Source organism: Blennius ocellaris (assembly GCF_963422515.1).
Source record: "Blennius ocellaris genome assembly, chromosome: 20".
Classification (NCBI taxonomy): Eukaryota; Metazoa; Chordata; class Actinopteri; order Blenniiformes; family Blenniidae; genus Blennius; species Blennius ocellaris.
Genome location: NC_137669.1, coordinates 19,009,119 through 19,027,679, shown reverse-complemented (window position 1 = coordinate 19,027,679; position 18,561 = coordinate 19,009,119). Strand labels below are relative to the sequence as shown.

At 43.1% G+C, this 18,561-nt stretch overlaps 2 protein-coding genes across 2 annotated transcripts; both read left to right on the top strand.

Moving 5' to 3' along the window:
* The first annotated feature begins 3,638 nt into the window (after nucleotides 1–3,638).
* Nucleotides 3,639–6,778, top strand: LOC308144890 (cytochrome c oxidase subunit 6B1-like). Its single transcript, XM_080516152.1, has 4 exons — nucleotides 3,639–3,732; nucleotides 4,709–4,832; nucleotides 5,688–5,788; nucleotides 6,618–6,778. Exons 2-4 carry the CDS (start codon nucleotides 4,727–4,729, stop codon nucleotides 6,669–6,671), a joined length of 261 nt encoding a protein of 86 aa, XP_080372278.1. The 5' UTR covers nucleotides 3,639–3,732; nucleotides 4,709–4,726; the 3' UTR covers nucleotides 6,672–6,778.
* Nucleotides 6,779–9,761: 2,983 nt separating this feature from the next.
* On the top strand, nucleotides 9,762–18,334 carry LOC308144666 (solute carrier family 2, facilitated glucose transporter member 1-like; the record flags this gene model as incomplete). The annotated part of the gene is made up of 11 exons (XM_080515846.1): nucleotides 9,762–9,957; nucleotides 11,783–11,895; nucleotides 12,594–12,695; nucleotides 13,190–13,350; nucleotides 14,051–14,291; nucleotides 14,627–14,789; nucleotides 15,714–15,901; nucleotides 15,991–16,095; nucleotides 16,204–16,302; nucleotides 17,159–17,362; nucleotides 17,996–18,334. 11 exons carry the CDS (start codon nucleotides 9,762–9,764, stop codon nucleotides 18,332–18,334), a joined length of 1,911 nt encoding a protein of 636 aa, XP_080371972.1.
* Between the last annotated feature and the right edge of the window lie 227 nt (nucleotides 18,335–18,561).

The window sequence follows — 18,561 nt, the reverse complement described above, 5'->3', positions numbered from 1 at the left end:
AAATGCAAGCGAAGTATTCGTTATCCTCCTCCCATCACACCCGACTGTGTAGTTTTTCCCCGAGCTCAATGTACGACTATCACTTTTATGCATCGCTGACAGAAAAAAAAAAAAAAAAACCTTGCTTATAATCGCCTTTTGTGTACATGTTCATGTATCATAGGGTTTTGTTCATGTCTGTTCTTCTCCTGTCTTTGGCCGTAAATGTACAAAGAGTCACAGTGAGTCCGTTCAACAGTCCCTCCCTCGTGTTTAAGCCAAAACTATAAACCGACATGTAAAACTTGAAAGAGTACTATTTAAACATGCACTATAAACGCTGTCAAATGTTTGTAAATTCTGCAGGATTTTGAATAAAACTACTTAAAAATATTTGATGAATTCACAACTGCTTTATTTTGAGACACGGGCGTACCGATGTCACAAATTACACATGTAACTAGTAACCAGTGTGAAGTGGAATTACTTTACTAGTAACTCTCAGTGTATACTTGCACCTGTGTGTGTGTGTGTGTGTGTGTGTGTGTGTGTGTGTGTGTGTGTGTGTGTGTGTGTGTGTGTGTGTGTGTGTGTGTGTGTGTGTGTGTGTGTGTGTGTGTGTGTGTGTGTGTGTGTGTGTGTGTGTGTGTGTGTGTGTGTGTGTGTGTGTGTGTGTGTGTGTGTGTCCTGTGATGAACTGGTGAAACCACCGCAGTGTATCCTTAAGTTCCCCCAAGTAGATGAATGAAAAGGATCTTCAGTTATTTCAAGGAAAGTTTTACATTTTTGCTTGAAAATACTGCGAACAAAACTTCATGACAGCTTTTGAGTTGATGTTTCATGCGTGCAAAGGGCAGAAACAACCATATTTTAATGTTTTTACAGCTGAAAAGTTCCATTCCGCTGCAGAACGTTGACCCCGACTCGGCATTTGTGCTGCAAAAAGGTCACTTTTGATGCAAGCAGATGTTTTTTTGGGTTGTTTTTTTTTTTTTTTTTTGAGGATATGATGCTTCTTCAACCACATCTTTTCTCTTGTTAGTGTTTTTATTTCCCTCTCAGACCCTTTGTGGACCACTGGGGGGCGCTGTGATCACATTCAAGAGCTCCAGCGCTGTGCACCTGCTGTTGTCCTGTCACTTTCTTGATGTATTTATTAACTTCACACATTTTTTTGTGTGAAGATTTGACTCGTGACATTACACACGTCACCAGTGGAAAGTGCCTCAGCCTTTAAATCTCCTCAGGTAGTGAAGTCAGCTTCCTGCACGGAACTTCGCTGATGATATATCCTGTGTCTCTCCGGTTGTAAACATTTGAGACACTCTTCCTGATATATTGGCTGTTAGGAGACACGTTTTTGGCGTGCGTGAACACACACACACACACACACACACATCAGGGGCAGAAGTTAAGAATAGATTGAAGACCTCTGTGAGATCTGGAGACGTTTGCTCAGGGTCATCTGAGGTTTTGTTTTTCACGTCTAACAAAAGTAAAATACACTTTGCATAGTTTGTGTCCTCAATCCTTCACCTTGCAAATGGGATGAAATTGAAATATTTCTTGACTTTATAGTGACATTTTCTGCCACATTTCTTCTTTTCTCTACAGAGTGTGATCCATGCAGGGAGACTGACTGGTGGAGGAGTGAGGGCTCCTGGTGGAGACCACAGGGAGCAAGTAGGAGGAGGAGGAGGAGGAGGAGGAGGAAGAGGAGTAAGGTTGAAGGGGGACAAACGAGATCTCTTTACCTAAAGCCTCTCACAACTTGATCCCATGATTCCGGATCACTGGTCAGCTCACGCTGATGCATGCAATAATAACACACATGGAATTCAGAGAGAATTCAATGAAATGATGGAAATCTTTTTTTTTTTTTAATCCATGACTGAGGTTTGAGATTTATTTCAAGGGTTTAAGTCCTCACCAGTGCTATAAATATATTAGTTATCTCGGTAGAAAAACCATTATTTTTAAGGCATCGGTCATAGGATTATAGTTGTTTCTAATGTTTTGCCATCACTACTCATATTTAGAGATGGAGGAATTGACATGTCAAGCATAAGTGAAAGGGCAGGTTTACTAAACAGTGATGAAACCTATAAATTGTGAGAGGTCAATCTGGAAATGTCTAAAATATGGCTGAGATGCAAGTGACTAGCGATAAACATAATTTAAGATGAGCAGATTGGAAAGCCAGCCAAGGTTGGTTTGGAATAGTGAAACAAAGTAGAGACAGTTTGGTGTTTCTTTAAAGGAGGTAGAAGGTCGACAGTGGTGACCTCTGAAGAAGAAAGCTGTCAACATCATGAATGTGGATCGTGAGCAACTTTGTTTATTTTTGACATTACACACAATACATTATGAGTTAAGAATACATGAAAATTACTTTATCTGAATAAAACTTAACCTGAAAAGCCCCAAACCTGATCGATGTATAGGAAATTGTATTTAGGGACTGAGCTTGAAAGGGCCTCTTTTGGGTGAAAATCTTACTTTGAAAGGCAAATTGTAGATGTCCTGTTGAATTTATGTCAGGGGTATCGACAAGGGATTTTGAGGTCTTGATGGGACGAACAATTGAGTTTTGGTTTGATCTCCCTACGCCATTCCTACGGGCCGTGGTGGAGTTTCTACGTGGCGCTAAATAGCACATTTTGACACTCTGGGGGTTCATTTTTACATTTCCTTAAATATTTCGCCAGGCATGATGAGCTTGTCAAATTTGATGATCATTTGAGCGTGTTTAGTGGGTTTTGTGCTTGGATCCTAAAAAGTTTGCATGTTCAAAGTTTTAAAAAAACAAAAACAAAACTTATATCTTCCCTCTCCATGTTTAAATAAAAAATCTTAATTTATGCTGACCGACATATAAAGGTGGTTCAGAGCTGCTATGAGCATGCCACACCTGTAGGGGGCGATGTAGGAATAAGCTTGAAGTTATGAAAGCCAATTAGAATCCTGGAAAAAAAAACCCCAGGAAGTCTTGAATTGTGAATATACACCAACAAGCCTTTAAATGCAAACAGATGCTTCAACGTGCTCTTTCACTGAATTTCACGCAGGTAATTCTATACATTTCATTGTGTGAATGCTAATTCTGAGAATTATTTGCATTTCTTTCACTCACTTCGGCTCCTGCAGCCGAACCTATTTGAACCATTCAAGTTTTTTGTTTTTTTTAAGAAATTCTTGCTGTGTTAACTTTCTAGTATATTTTAGACTTTATGAAATATTTTGATTCTTAAACAATTTTCTTTCCTCGATTGGTCAATCCTACATGGAAACAATGCAAATCGTCAGTGAAGGTTAAATGGTTTTCATAAATAGTTGGTCAAATACTTTTCTTTTTTTTTGTCAATTTCCAAGTATTTCAGTGAAGAGCCAAGAAAGGGTCATTTGTAAACATTGTGTGACTACCCGTATGGCAACTAAATCAATTAAACCCGACGAATATTTGTTGATTGTGAGGTGACATTTTTGTTGGCTTCAGCCTGCAGGTGCACCTCCCGCCTCCGTCCAGCAGGGGGCATCAGCCTGTGGCTGCACCTCCTTCGTCCATCCAGCAGGGAGCGTCAGCATGCAGCTGCACCTCCCCCCTCCCTCCAGCAGAGGGTAATGTCACCTTGTTAAATCAAACCAGTGCTGGTTTAGCCTCCATTACTTTCCCATCATCCATTGCGCCTGTAGCCCTTCAGGATCGTAAAGGACGAAGATCTGTGGCAAATCTGACTTTTTCCCCTCTTAAAGGTAACAAAGAAAAAAATCACTGAAAACGCTGATTTCCGCTTATTTGTTTGAGATTTATTTGCTGATATCATGTTCGTTCATGTTAAATCTATGATTCTGACGTCGTGTTTCACCCTACGGACACATTCAGTGACATCTGAGGAGACTTAACTGTTATTTACTATTTTTAACGCAGATGATTAACGCAGGAAAGCCGAGATATACACAAGTATAACATAAATGTTGCTTTCGTCTCATATTAATGCGATTTTTAGGTGAACCAGGCGCTTCGGAAACTGAGTATTGCACCTGCTTTATATCACACTATGCTGTTTATTGTCCCACGTTCCAAACTCCGTTTGAAAAATATTTTTTTATATACATTTTCCTCTTGTTTTGTTAAAGATATAACTCGTAAACCATAACAATCATTCTAAGATACTCAGCGTATCTACTTGGTATATTCGGCCCTGTTTTGGTTTGTTAGTTTCTGTTTGTTTGGTTTGTATAAATATTTACATTAATGTACATCCACAAATACTTATAAAATATTGTTTATTTTGAAGATATCAACGGAACTAAAAAAACAAAAACAAAAAAAAACTTAAAATGTCTTTACTTAAGCTTGATATATTTTTTAAACTATTTGGGAATTATTTAATAAAATGGAGGCTTAGATTTGAGGTGTGGCAGCTCTTATTTGTCACCAACTACACCTGTAAATATATATTTTATTATTATGAGCAGGTTACAACTTATGCTTAAGTCTGCTCTGATCCTTTACTACTGCCTCACAGCTAAGTGTTCACAATACACGAGTCAAGTTACCTCATTAACACAATTGTGCTAAATACACACACGTATAAAACTCGTATGAGCCTCTAGATCTCTGATCCTGTTGCTTTCTAATCACCTTGTAACTTCATTTTGTGCGTGCAATGATGTGTAAGTAGAGAGTATTGGGAGAGATGCTCACATTGTTTCTGACTCTTCGTAGATCTGCCTCCGCTGAAAGATGTCCGACCAAATCGAGGAGAAGATCAAGAACTACAGGACGGCTCCTTTTGACGCCCGGTTCCCCAACACCAACCAGACCCGCAACTGCTACCAGAACTTCCTGGGTAAAAAGAAATCGCCTCGTTTATTGCGTGTTTCGTGCGCTTTCTCGTCTTAACTCCCGACGTGTTTCCTCGCGTCAGGCCAGCACAGGCCAGTGTCCTCGCTCAACTTTTAACATAAAGCAGGTAAAGATGGCGGCAGGTCACATGTGCCTCGGAGAAACATTTTAAAAGCTCCGGCTGCGCCGCATCGCTGTAAAGGTCACACTGAAACCAGATCGAGTCGCTCTCTGAAGGCCATCAGCTGACATTTTATTCCCTTAATCTAATCACACAAAAGCATTTGTTATACTGAGATGAGCGCCTCCAATCTGTGATGTGATCGGTCCTGCTTTATTTTATAATGAAAACAAACCGCTGCAGTGGCTCTGCTACGCCTCGGTGCAACGTTGCATCAGCTGATGAGCAGCGAAGGGAAAAGTCTAGTTTTCTCATCCCTCCTTCTTCAAATCCACTTTTTTAATTGTAATTAGATTTGTAATTCCATTGAAACAATCTGTGACTGAAGTATTTTACACATTTAGAGTGGCGGCGGTTTTTCAGGTCGGGTGTATTTCCGGTCTGGGGTCTCCACTGCCAGTTCCTCTGAATCAACCGATAACTCGCTTGTACGCAACGTTTCCCTCATTTAATCAACGATCAGCCTGTCATCAACCCGCCGTCGCGCTGAGGCCTCACATGCGTCCTGCTGGGAATCTGTGCTGATTGATGTTGGACAAAAGCAGCAGCTCAGTCCAGATAAACCGATCAGCTGTTTCTTTACTTGGAGGTTTAACTGATGTTTCATTCCGTGTCGTTTACGCAGCATGAAGATGTCGGATAAATCTGCTATGTTTAATTTTATTTTATTTACTACAGACTACCACAGATGTAACAAAGCTCTGTCGGCTAAAGACCAGGACACGGCTCCCTGCGACTGGTACCAGAGGGTCTACAAGAGCCTCTGCCCTCTCAGCTGGGTACGTCAGGCTACCAGATCACTCAAGTTCATAGATTAAAAGAAAAAAAAAAACACATATCATGTAATGGGAAAGAAATTTAAGTTCATAGTAGTAGAATGAAGTAAGTACAAAAAGTTAATGTTAGACATTTTTAGAAAGGTTAAACTCTCATTTGGACAGCATTTATATTTCTGAGCAGGACATTTAACTGGATTTAACTGTTTTACTATTTAATTTTTAATAACATTTTAAGAATTACTAAAATGAGGGTTTTGAGTCATAAATGACCCGCAAGACGCTCCAATCCGGCCCAATAAACCCCCAAACAAGTTGTAAACATTTCTTGGAAATTGTAATGAATTTTTTTTACACATTTCTTTAGCATTGCCAACACTGAGACTCAAGCTGAGATATGGATGTTGGTTAGCATCAGCCTCAAAATCCTGCTGTCAAGGGTTAAGTTTGTAAAAAAAAAAAACCCAGAATGTTTCGTCAAAATTGTCAAAAACAACTCGAGTTGAAACCTCTCCGTTGATTTCACTCCAGCGTCGGCGTGATTGACAAAATATTTCTGGCTCTTCAATACGTGATCAATACGTGGGTCTTCTGTTAATGTGGAATTTCAAACGCTGGTGTGTCATAACTGCACGAACTCATACTGATGGTTCGCTTCTGCCGTTTCTACTGTGATTTTGAAAACACGACGGCTGCTTCTCGGGGTTTATGTTTATGTTTTTCCGGTACGATGATTACTGAGATGAAAACAAACATTCAGAACATAAATATTTAGCTACAGTGGCCCAAACAGCTGAAACACACTGCTAATCTTTCTCGCTCTGTCCTGCAGGTCCAGAAATGGGACGATCAGCTGGCCGACGGAAACTTCCCCGGGAAGATCTGAGTGTTCAGACTTGACCTGTTCTTGCCTCCTCCTAATTACATTAATGTGAAACATGCTCATATTTCTGTACAGAAGCAACTGAATAAATTATTTAATGAGACTGTGAACCGTGAACTGTGCTTTGTTCTTTACGCTAACCTCTCAAACAACATCGGGAACAACAAAACAAGACAATGACAGCCTTAACCCAGGGCAGTCAAACTGGTGAAATAGAGCTTTAATGATCTTTAAATGTAAAGTTTCTCTTTGCTGTGGTGCAGGCTATACGTGAATAAAATGGCTTTGTTTTTGCAAAACGTAACAATTGCTGAAAATGACAACGTAAAGCCAATTTTTGCTGAAACATTCTGGTGTAAAATACACTGACATTTCCCCCCAGAACTTCTATAACTATTGCATTATGTGTTTTTACAGCTTGGCTTTGACTATGAACTGTCATCATCCGCTACAAGAAAAATAAAGGTTATTTCTAAAGGAAAACAAAGGAAGCATGCATATTGTAAATGCACCGTTTCTCTCCATACGTGAAGATAGTTGGAGTTAAACTATTGAAGGTGGTGAGTCATCCTTTCACACAAACTCTGATGTAGGTTTTCACCTGACTTTTTTTTTATTTATTTTTTTATTTTGGTCACGAGCAAATCACGAGGCAGGGAACTGAAGCCTGCGTTCATTTGACACCACATTTCACTTTCATCCTGTCGATGCTTTTGTTTGTGTACTCTTGTGTCGTCCCAGAAGTTTCTCCATCATCATCATCGTCATCATCATCATCATCACCATCCTCTGAGCCGAGCCGCATCTCGTGACTCGTTGCCCTGGTGACCGGCCGCGTTGCATCAGCATCTGCAGCATCAGCGGCGTCCGTCACTGCGCGCTCCTGTCAAGGTCGCGAGAGAGAGAGAGAGAGAGAGGGGCATCATGGGAAGATGAGGAGAGGGAAGCGCACGCTCGTCCCAGCACGACCACCCCTTTCATTCCCCTCCCTGCGCATGCGCCACTTTTCTTTTACGCATCCATAATAGGAGACGTCGACGCCGCCTCGCCTCGCCTCGCGGGATGCGGTGATGATGCGGACGAGTCACGCAACCCCCTTGCACGTAAAAAAAAATAAAAAATTAATGAAACAAAGGGGCGTGGCCACGTCACGACATCCGAGCGTCGCCGTTTCTCATTGGCTGACCGGGGAAACAACGTCCATCCACGGCTACGTGCGGTCCTCCTCGCTGCGCCTCCGGAGACGGTTCATATGAGCGGAGGAGAGTAACGGCCGCAGCCCACCTTCACCCCGACAGGTGAGTGTCCTTCACGCCCCTGATGGGCAACCATTTCAAGCTCTATTTGTTATATTTTTCGGCGTCGCGGAAGGGGTTAAACTCGCATACCTGCTCCAGTTTGACCTACGGAGGTAAAAAAAAAAAAAAAAGAAAAAGCGGTTCGCGTCGTTATTTCCTGTACTTCATTCCAGCCGGATGTGTTGAGTAGAAAACGAGCCGTCGGTGTTGCTGCCCCGGCGATGGAGGCGCGCGTGGCCCCCCTCAGCACCATGGACAGCTCCTCACGCTCGGGTCCGTTTCTTTTCCCGCAGCTGTCAGCGCCGGCGGGCGGGTCTTGAGTCAGCGTCTCAACCACCACCTGAAGCTCCTCTCTCTCTCTCTCTCCCTCCCTCTCGACATCTTGACCATCTGCAGCCACATCCGAGACGATGGAAGGACAGGCGAGTGGAGTTCTATTTCATCTCATTCATTTAATGATCAATCCAGGCTGGTTCTACAAGAAGTGAGTGTCTGAGCAGAGCTGTGTGGGCGTTTTGAGGCGTTTTGAGGCGTTTTGAGGCTGAGTGCTATAAAACCTCACTGACTCACCCATCAGAACATCGTTGTGCTCGATTTCCTGTTATCTTCTGGATTTGTTTGCGAATGCAGGCTGTGGTTCCCCCCCCCCCCCCCCCCCCCCCCCCATCATGCCCGCAGGCCTGTACTGGGTCTAATGGTGTGAGTGGGGACATTCATATGCAGCTTCTCTGTGAGTCACGTTTGTCCTGCATGTTTAAGTAAAGATCTTCACGACCGAAGACACGAAGAAGGACAATCCAATGTGTGTTTATTTTTTACTTGCTGCATTGTGTTTCACTGAATCTGAATAGAAGTGAAATTACATCACGTTTAGACGTTCAAAACACTTCCTGTGAGGCTTTTAGAACCATAAAATATTAATCTACAACATTTAGAGTGAACTCACGTAAAGATTAAAGGTATTAGCTCTCATGACAGTACGTCTGTCTTTCTCTTTGCAGCTGCATGTGTATGTCAGCACGTACACAGTAAAGTAACACAGGGACACAAATCCTCTGGGAAATTAAGGGAATCAATACCCAGGGTAAATAAAAACAACCTGAAGGAGGTTCCATGTAATAGTTTGTAGTCTTTAATGACGCTTTCACTTAAGTTTAGATAAAATGACAAGGTCTTCATCAAAGAAACAAGTTTTTACAAGTTACAGTGCAATTCTGAATTTACCCGATTCAAATTAATGAAGGTAAACTGTTTTTGGCTTTTCTTTCTCAATAAAATGTGTGTTATTTGCAATATTTATAACATTCACAATAATTACTAATTGTTTTGTTTAAACGTTTCTGAATAGATTGCATCATTGATGGAAGAACAGCACAAAAGTTAAAATGTTATATTTGAAAGAAAACTAGATCTTTTAAAATCTGTTTTATATTTACATTAAATACCAAACAAGAAAGGGAAATGTTCGATTTATTATTCAGGGATTCCTAAACACATTTGTCACCAACAGATTTTACATTTTTAACTGTTATCTACATTTCACAACAACAAATTCGAAAACAATATCAGGTTTAGAAGAAAATAAGAGCTACACTACATTTAGACACATTAAGCAGGAATTCATTAAAAAAAAGTTTTGAAAGAAGCTGTGTTGAAAGTTTTGCTTCTGTATTATGCCACAAAAATACAATTCACCACTTTAGTTTCCGCCATGGTGTGAAATGTGAACATACATTCACCAAAATGTATTTACGGTAATGCTGTGTCATCTTTCACAAAAATGTCCAAATGACAAATGGTGGCCTGTGAGTGTGTGAAGGGCGAGCCGTCGCACCGTGATCTCCTCCCGCTGCTTCTCTTTAGCGCCGATGCGGATCAGCGTGTCAACAAGACAACAACACAGACGTACACGAAAACGCGGCAAGCAGTCGCTCTTGAACGCAACCCTGTCAACAACCCGATGCCGCTGGTTGATCGACTCTCGTGCAGATGTAGGTCAGACGAGGTCTGAGCGTGCGAGTCCACGCCCTCGTGCATGCATCGCTGCAGTGGCTTTGATTTTTGCGGGCGCCTGTTGCATGTGTTGCAGCTCGGCGGTCCCGCTTCAGCGGCTGTCAATGAAGCTGTCACCTCTCGGCTGTTGCCGTGGAGACGGAGGAGGATGAGGGAGGGAGGGATTTGGATATTGTCGGACGAATGGAGGAAAAGAAGGGAGAGATGGGACATTTGACATTAACAATAACTTTACATTAAAGCTGCACGGGTGTGTTGAGCTTGTGTGTGTGTGAGGACACCGTGGTCTGATGCTGTCCTCACGACTCCCGTCGCCATGGTAACTCAGCATCTGCACAGTGAAAGGCTATACCACAGAGACGGAAGTTTGTCTGGTGCTCGCCTCTGGTTTTTCTTCTGCACATGATGTGATGACGTCACGGCTGATGTGTGCAAATCATCATCATGTCGGCTGCAATGGAATGAAAATAAATCCTGTATTCATGAGATTAGTATTTATAGGGCAAGTTTTGAATTGAAAGAGAATCAAAATTTTCAGGTAAGACATTTAGAGATTGTTTAAATTGTCTAAAAGGTAAAGAGAAGAAGTTCTCAAATAAAGAATTTGTTCAGTTTCTCAGCACAATTTTTTTTGATCTTGTTTGATGATGTTTGACCTTCACATTGATCTCAAAGTGAGACTTTTTTGGGTGTTGTCATGTGACCCGAAATCTGACTGCTGAGTCACCGTGACTCGACAAAACAACCCAGACATGGAGACGGAGAGGAAGGTGTGTGTGTGTGTGTGTGTGTGTGTGTGTGTGTGTGTGTGTGTGTGTGTGTGTGTGTGTGTGTGTGTGTGTGTGTGTGTGTGTGTGTGTGTGTGTGTGTGTGTGTGTGTGTGTGTGTGTGATGTTTTGTTATGTAGTAACTTTGAAAGATGACATTTTCGATAAGATAACTATATAACATAATTTTTGAGACAAAAAAGCACAGATATGATTTAAAGAAGCTTTTTCTCCCTTAATTTTACAGAAGTGATCTCTTATTTGCTGTATGATGCGCTGAACGCCTCATCGAATACGTCCTCCCTGTTTCATTTAGAGAAACATTTCAGTCTGCATGGCCTCACAAGGTTATTGATCCTCTTTTTAAATGTCCCTGAAAGCCAGAGGGAATTCATGATCCTTCAGAGGCTGAAAGGAGCAGGTTTCATGAACCTCCGAAGGAGATTCAATCAGGAAAAGTCATTTTCTACACCAAACGTGCTGGATGTTGCTGGGTAGAAACACACATGAAGAAAAACCATGAAATCTGAACCCTGCATGTTGATACACCCAAATTACTAAATTAGCAATATTTATTGTTTCTGCAGACTTAATTCATCCAATAGAAGAATGAAGAATCAATGATGTTGTATGTATATATATATATATATATATATATATATATATATATATGTATATGAATAAATCTATATTATTTACATTATCTGAAGTGTTGAGAGACTCTATATATATATATATATGTATATATATATATATATATATATATATATGTATATATATATATATACAGTCTAATAATGCTAAAGCAAATTTTATTTGCTGCTTGTTTGCAGACCAGACGTCCTGCAGCTCCTCAGGATGAAATCAAATAAAAGAGAAATCACCTTCACATCATTTCCTGTGCGCCGCTGCTGCTCTCGCTCGCTCTTCCTGATTGGCCCCCTTTGGCCGACGCCCCCTCAGGCTCCAAGCGAATCCCGAGATTTGCAGCCTTCACTAATATTACCTGACCTCGCTCTGATATTGTTGCACCAAGGGCGGCGGATCACCCGAGGCTGCTTCCCCGCAGCGGCTCGCATGACAGCCGGCGGCTCTGCAGCGTCAGCAGCGAGTCTCCGAGAGCCGCAGCTCAAAAACTTCAGCGAAAAGGCACAGTGGCCTAATTTCTGCCGCCGTGACCCGGCGTGACCCGAATCTCCTGTGAGGGATCGACCGAGTGTAAAGAAGGCGGATAATCAGCCCGACCTCCGCCGACCTCTGGTCGGGCCTAGATGAGGTCTAACATATAGATTCGCCATCAAAGTGTATTTGTATAATAGATTTCCATAGGCAGGGACACTCAATCAGCTTTATATCGCAGTACGTACATTAAACACAAGAAGATATAACATGGTAGAATGTTCATGAGTTGTATTTCTACGGCGGCGTATTGTTGGCACTTTTAAAAAAACCCACATCACAATCACAAACACTATAAATAAATACACAAATAAGTCATTGTTGGTGTTACAAAAGGTTCTATGGCACTTTGGATCTTCCTACTTTGTAAATGCAAAAAATGTTAATCTTTAGGACCAAGCTCACTGTACTTTTATTCTTGACATGGTTTCTCTGCATGTTGGGTGAAAATTGGTCTGTGAATATTCTCCGTGTGTATGTGTGCGACTCGGCCTGCCTGACGTCGGCGTCGCCACTTTACCGCATTTGCCCGTGTGTCGCAGTGATTTAATCCCATTAGGAGCTCAGATTTCAAATTTATTACTACTGTGTCTCCGAGTCTGCCGCCTCCACCCTTAACACATGTCAACCTTTACCCCCCCCCCCCCCCCCCCCCCGTCTGCCTCCAGGAAAAGCAGGTTACAGGTTATCTCCTCTTCTCTTTGGCCACTGCCGTCATCGGCTCCCTGCAGTTCGGCTACAACACGGGAGTCATCAACGCTCCGGAGAAGGTCAGTCAACATGCGACCCTGCGTGAAAATCCGCCGCATAAGAGTCTGAGATGTGAACAGTTGGTCTCAATAACTAAGTACATGTTAGGTGGCAACTCTCCAGCGGAACCTGGCTTCATATGCGAAGCTGCTTTTGGTTTTAATTTTGAGTTATCTGTTTCAGTTTTCACAGATTTTCTACACATATAAGGAGAAGAAATGATCATGTTGTACTTCCAGGTTCTATATTCTTTCAGCACACTTCAGTCAGAACTGATTCCTGAATTCTCCCTGTATTGCAGCAACTCGCTTTCTATTCGCAACAATAACACTTAAATTGCAGCTCGATCCAGATGTATCCTATTGATACCTGCACACATGCTATCAACAGTGTCCTTTTCTTTTTCCGGTTCTACTTTCCACATTTTGACCGTGTTAGTGGACGTTCCATATTCCAAATGTGTTTTGGATGAAAAGAAGAGCCTCAGCGATGTCTGCGTCTCTTCCTCCATCAGAAACTGCTGACGTTCTTCAATGACACCTGGATGGAGCGTTACGGGAAGCCCATCGACTCGGGGGTTTGCACCATCGTCTGGAGTGTCACTGTCTCCATCTTCAGCGTGGGCGGCATGGTGGGCTCCTTCAGCGTGGGCGTCATGGCCAACCGCTTCGGCAGGTACGGCACCGAGTGTCACTTTTCAGTCGACTGTGGTTCAAACATTTGTCTCTCTTGCGACGGTCGTCTTGATTAAGAACCCAAAGCTTGTTTGTTGAGGTTGAATTGTTTCTGGGTTTTCTTTTTCTCCACTGTGACTTTTGGGTGCTTCTTCTCTCCTGCAATGGACGTCCTCTGTGGTTCAGCTGAACCGTCACAGCCCATTACTCTTAATGGAGCTCACGAAGCGTGGTTTCGTCTTCAGCTCAGCTGGCTAATGTTCCCCAGAGTCGCTGCCTCCTTTCTGCTTTTGCACAGTCACAACACACTTAATTCTTTTTTTACATTTTTTGTCTTCCAGTGACATCAGGCAAATAAATATATGAAGTTATGTTTCTTTTATGAGCAATTTCAGGATTAAAAGAAAAACCTTTGATGAATGAATGAATCAATCAGTCAATACACTCTTTTTAATAATGAATCAACATTTTAAAATACTAAACATACTAAGTATGTCAAATGTTTATAGCAACATATTTGAGTCGAAATACGCTTTCACATGTAGAAACATGCTGCTAAAGCACTTTAACAACGGAAACGTATTTGGAAATCAGTCAGCACTGATGTACGGACCTTTAATGTTACAGTTTTTATGTCTCTTCTCTCTCTCTCTCTCTCTCTCTCTCTCTCTCTCTCTCTCTCTCTCTCTCTCTCTCTCCAGGCGTCGCTCCATGTTCCTGGTCAACTCTCTGGCGATAATCGGGGGCCTCCTCATGGGCTTCTGCACCATCTGCTCCTCCTACGAGATGGTGATCGCCGGCCGCCTGGTCATCGGTTTGTTCTGCGGCCTCTTCACCGGCCTGACCCCCATGTATGTGGGGGAGGTGTCGCCCACGCCGCTCCGGGGGGCCTTCGGCACGCTGCACCAGCTCGGGGTGGTCGTGGGAATCCTGATTGCTCAGGTTCGAGACCCTTATAGAGGAGAATGAATGCGTTAAGGAGAAGAATGACGAGTACACTTTAGGAAGTAAAGCCCAGTAACGTCACATAACAGTCGTGGAACAGTCGCATATAAGACAGGCTTAACTGAGACGGACTAATGAAAGTCATGTACGAGTGGCCGTCACATGTTGCTAGTGACTTAATCAAGTACCCCCATTCTTGTTTGAACAAGAAATAAACTGTGAACTCAATTCCCAACTTACTTGTGACACAGGCAATAACAATCATTTGTGGTGGAATTTCAACAAAGGTTTGATATAAAGTGAAGAGTAAAATCAGGTGCTCTGCTCTTCAGGTCTTCGGTCTGGAGGCTCTGCTGGGTTCCCAGAAGCTGTGGCCCCTGCTGCTGGCCCTCACTGTGGTGCCCGCTGTGCTGCAGTGCATCCTGCTGCCTTTCTGCCCCGAGAGCCCCCGCTTTCTGCTCATCAACCTGAAGCAGGAGGAGGAGGCGCGCAAAGGTACGAAGCGCAACTTTAAAAACCACCAAAACAAGACCGCTGCCACACAATCTCTATTAACACGACTTCTATACTACTGCAACACCAGAAGCTCCTGTTCTTCTCCTAACTCTACTGCACCAAACAACACTACGCCTACACCTAATACCACTGTGATTGTTACAAAAACAAGATCATATTCCCGCTTTTTTTGGGGGGGGGGGCTTATAAATTGTGCAACATACAAAAGGCAGAGAAAAAAGAGAGAAAGGATGTGATGGTAGCACCGATGGAGGGAAGCAGATACAGTGTCCGTGGTTACTGAGACTCTGAGGTCAGGTCAGGTGAGCCGGGGAGAGAAAAGAGTCCTTGAACAAACAGAAGGTTTTGGCATCTGTTCAGCTCGCCGGGTCGACTCGGAGGCTCTGTCCCACTTTCCCTCACACCTTGCATCAAACACAAACAACCGGCAGCAGGCTAGCAGTCTGTGAAACTAATCCACTTCCACTAGCGGCTGGATACCGTTTGTACTGCTCTCACTATTTTATATGCAAACGGTCGGGAATCATGAAGGGGAACTTTCCTCGGCGACAACGCGTATGTACAAATGACATAATAAGCTCTCACTGGAATTCTTCCAAAGCAAAGTTTGGAGTTTATAAATTATAAATGGATCGATTTAATAGGCATATATGAGTGTTGAAGCTTTAAAAGTTTGACAGATATGTTATTGACCAAGTAGCAATATCCACTATGATATAAAAAAATTTAAAAAAATGCTCCGTTTCTAGCCTTTTGAAGAATTCTACAATTGTCAAGTTGTTCCCGTTTTGTAAAAACACATTAAACTAAATGTAAACTTTCTCATAATAAACGTGATCGCTCAGCATCAGGCTGTGGCCTCAGTTTGACCTCGTCTCTCCTCTCTCTCTGCGCCGCTAACAGCTCTGGTGCGTCTGCGCGGCACCGAGGACGTGAGCAAAGACCTGCAGGAGATGAAGGAGGAGAGCGCCAAGATGGCCATGGAGAAGAAGGTGACCATCCCGGAGCTGTTCCGCTCGGCGGCGTACCGTCAGCCGCTGCTCATCGCCGTCATGCTGCAGCTCTCCCAGCAGCTGTCGGGGATCAACGCTGTGAGTCGCAGTTACGGTTTTCCCCCCCAAACTCCCGCAAGAAACAATTTACGAGACACGACTCGTCTCACGACTCTGCCTCCCCTCAGGTGTTTTACTACTCCACGGGGATCTTTGCCTCGGCTGGCGTGAAGCAGCCCATCTACGCCACCATCGGCGCCGGCATCGTCAACACCATCTTCACCGTCGTCTCCGTGAGTCGTCCCCCCCACCCACCCCCCGCGTCCTGCCACCTTCCTCTCACACATGCCGCTGCGCTCTCGGCAGCACTTTTTACTCTTCTTCCTGTCTGTGACTCGCAGCTCTTCCTGGTGGAGAAGGCGGGGCGGAGGACTCTACACCTCCTGGGACTGGGCGGCATGGCGGTCAGCGCTCTGCTCATGACAATCTCCCTTCTGCTGGTGAGTTTGGTGTAATTGTTTCAACGGAAACTTCGTTTGACATCTATGTTTTTAAAGAATCTACAATGATGAGTGTAGAAAGTCACTTGCTGTAAAGTTTTATCTTTCTCCTGTTGTTTTCTTCTTCCTGAACATTACATGTAAAAGCAGCTCAGTGCAACATCGTTACCGCTTAATATTTTCTCCATGTAAATTAAACAGGCAAGCCATCAGTTCAAAATGTGCTTTAATACCAACTAGTGTCAAAAATGTACTATCTGGGGTTTTCATGAAAGCAATTCACATGCATGTTAAAATTAATTGTGAAAAAGTTGCGATTATAACAAACATTGGAGATGATAGCGACTACCTTGCAACAGCATTTTGAATTATTATTGAAGTTTTGAAAGTTTCAGTTGGGTTTGGATTGAATATAATATGGATTAAAAATCCACATAAATGTGAAATAATATTGTCATTTACATCAAACATTTACTAATCAGGTTTACAGAGTGAAATGTTTTGCCAATAAATTAAAAAAAAAAACTTGAATGTAAATTAAAGATTTGCTCATATAATTCAAATATTAATGTAAGATAAACAGATAACATTTACAGGCTTCATATAAACAAGCAATTCTGGGTGTTCAATCATAAAGATGTGAATTTTTCCCAGTTTAATTAATACAGAACTTAAAATAAACCTGTAAGCGGACCACAAGATCCTTGCTATGGATCTTCATCATCTTACACTTACTTTCTCACTCCTCTGCATTCGGCTGATTTTGATTCAATAACATCATTATAAAATCCTCTAAAAGCCTCGTCGGATGCGTCTCACGCTGGAGACTGAACCACGTCTTCCTCTCTCCGAGCAGAAGAGCATCCCCGCCATGAGCTACGTGGCCATCCTGGCCGTCATGCTGTTTGTGGCGATGTTCGAGCTGGGCCCCGGCCCCATCCCCTGGTTCATCGTGGCCGAGCTCTTCTCCCAGGGGCCGCGGCCGGCCGCCATGGCCGTGGCCGGCTGCTGCAACTGGACCGCCAACTTCCTGGTTGGAATGAGCTTCCCCAAACTTGTGGTAAGAAAACAGTGACGGTGTCGTTCGGGGTTTGACATGGTTGTACCTTTTGATTAATCATTAATGTTTATCATGTTATTTTTGTTTGATTCACATTTTTAGTCTGATTTGAACCTGCTTTTATTCATCCATGTATTTCTTTAAATGGTGAAAAAAAAAAATGTTCAGGACAAAAACATGGGTCAGGTGTCAATCAGGTTTATTAGACTTCTTTTTCATTACCGACTAAAATCTTTGGATTAAATCACATCAGCTTGTTTTTAATAACTCGTTGTAATATTTGCGAATTTAAACATTCAGATGTTGAAAGATTTTTTTAAATACATCAAAACATTAAAGTCACAATAAATAAACATTTTGCCCTGTTTATGTACCATAAATCTGTTTGAAAGTGAAAGAATGATCAAGAATGATCCATATTCCATAATTTCTTGTTCATTTCTGGAGTACATTTATTTGAAGATTCTCTACTTATTATCAAAGATTCTTGTAGCTTTAAAAAAATATCCTAAATGTACTAGACACACGGAGCCTTTGTTACTCGTTTTATTTGAACATTCATTATTGTTAACACAAACTACTAACATGTCCTAACTGAGACTGGAAGATAAATTGAGTTTCCTTCCCTCGCAGGAAGTGTGTGGGCCTTGGGTCTTCCTCATCTTCGTCGTCTTCCTCGTCCTCTTCTTCATCTTCACCTTCATCAAAGTACCGGAGACGAAGGGCAAGACCTTCGACGAGATCGCGCGCACCTTCGGCGGCGACCCGCCCGCCACGTCCTCGTCCATCGAGGACCCCCCGGCCAGCGCCAGCACCGCCGTGACGCTGCCGGCCTCCCCCGTGAAGGAGAAGGTTCCCCTGGTGGAGGCGGCGCCGGCGGCAGACACGCCGGCGCCGGCTGCAGCGGCCACCGAAAGCACGCCCCTGGATAATAAAGCCGGCGGCACGGGAGAGACGACAGAGCAGGTGTAGGCGCAGACGTTACAGGTGAGGGAGGCTTTAAAAGAAGGAAGAATCATCAACCAAATGTCACCAACATTGTTCCTCGAGTTTTAGAACAAACCAGCAGGAAGCATCGAGGAGTTGTCAGCCGTGGCCTTTTATAAAGTCGTGATTTCTGCTCTCGTGGTCACTCTCTCCGGACTTTTCTTCCTCCCTTTAAACCCTCTCCTCCCTCAGCTTGAAGGGAGGCGGTCAGT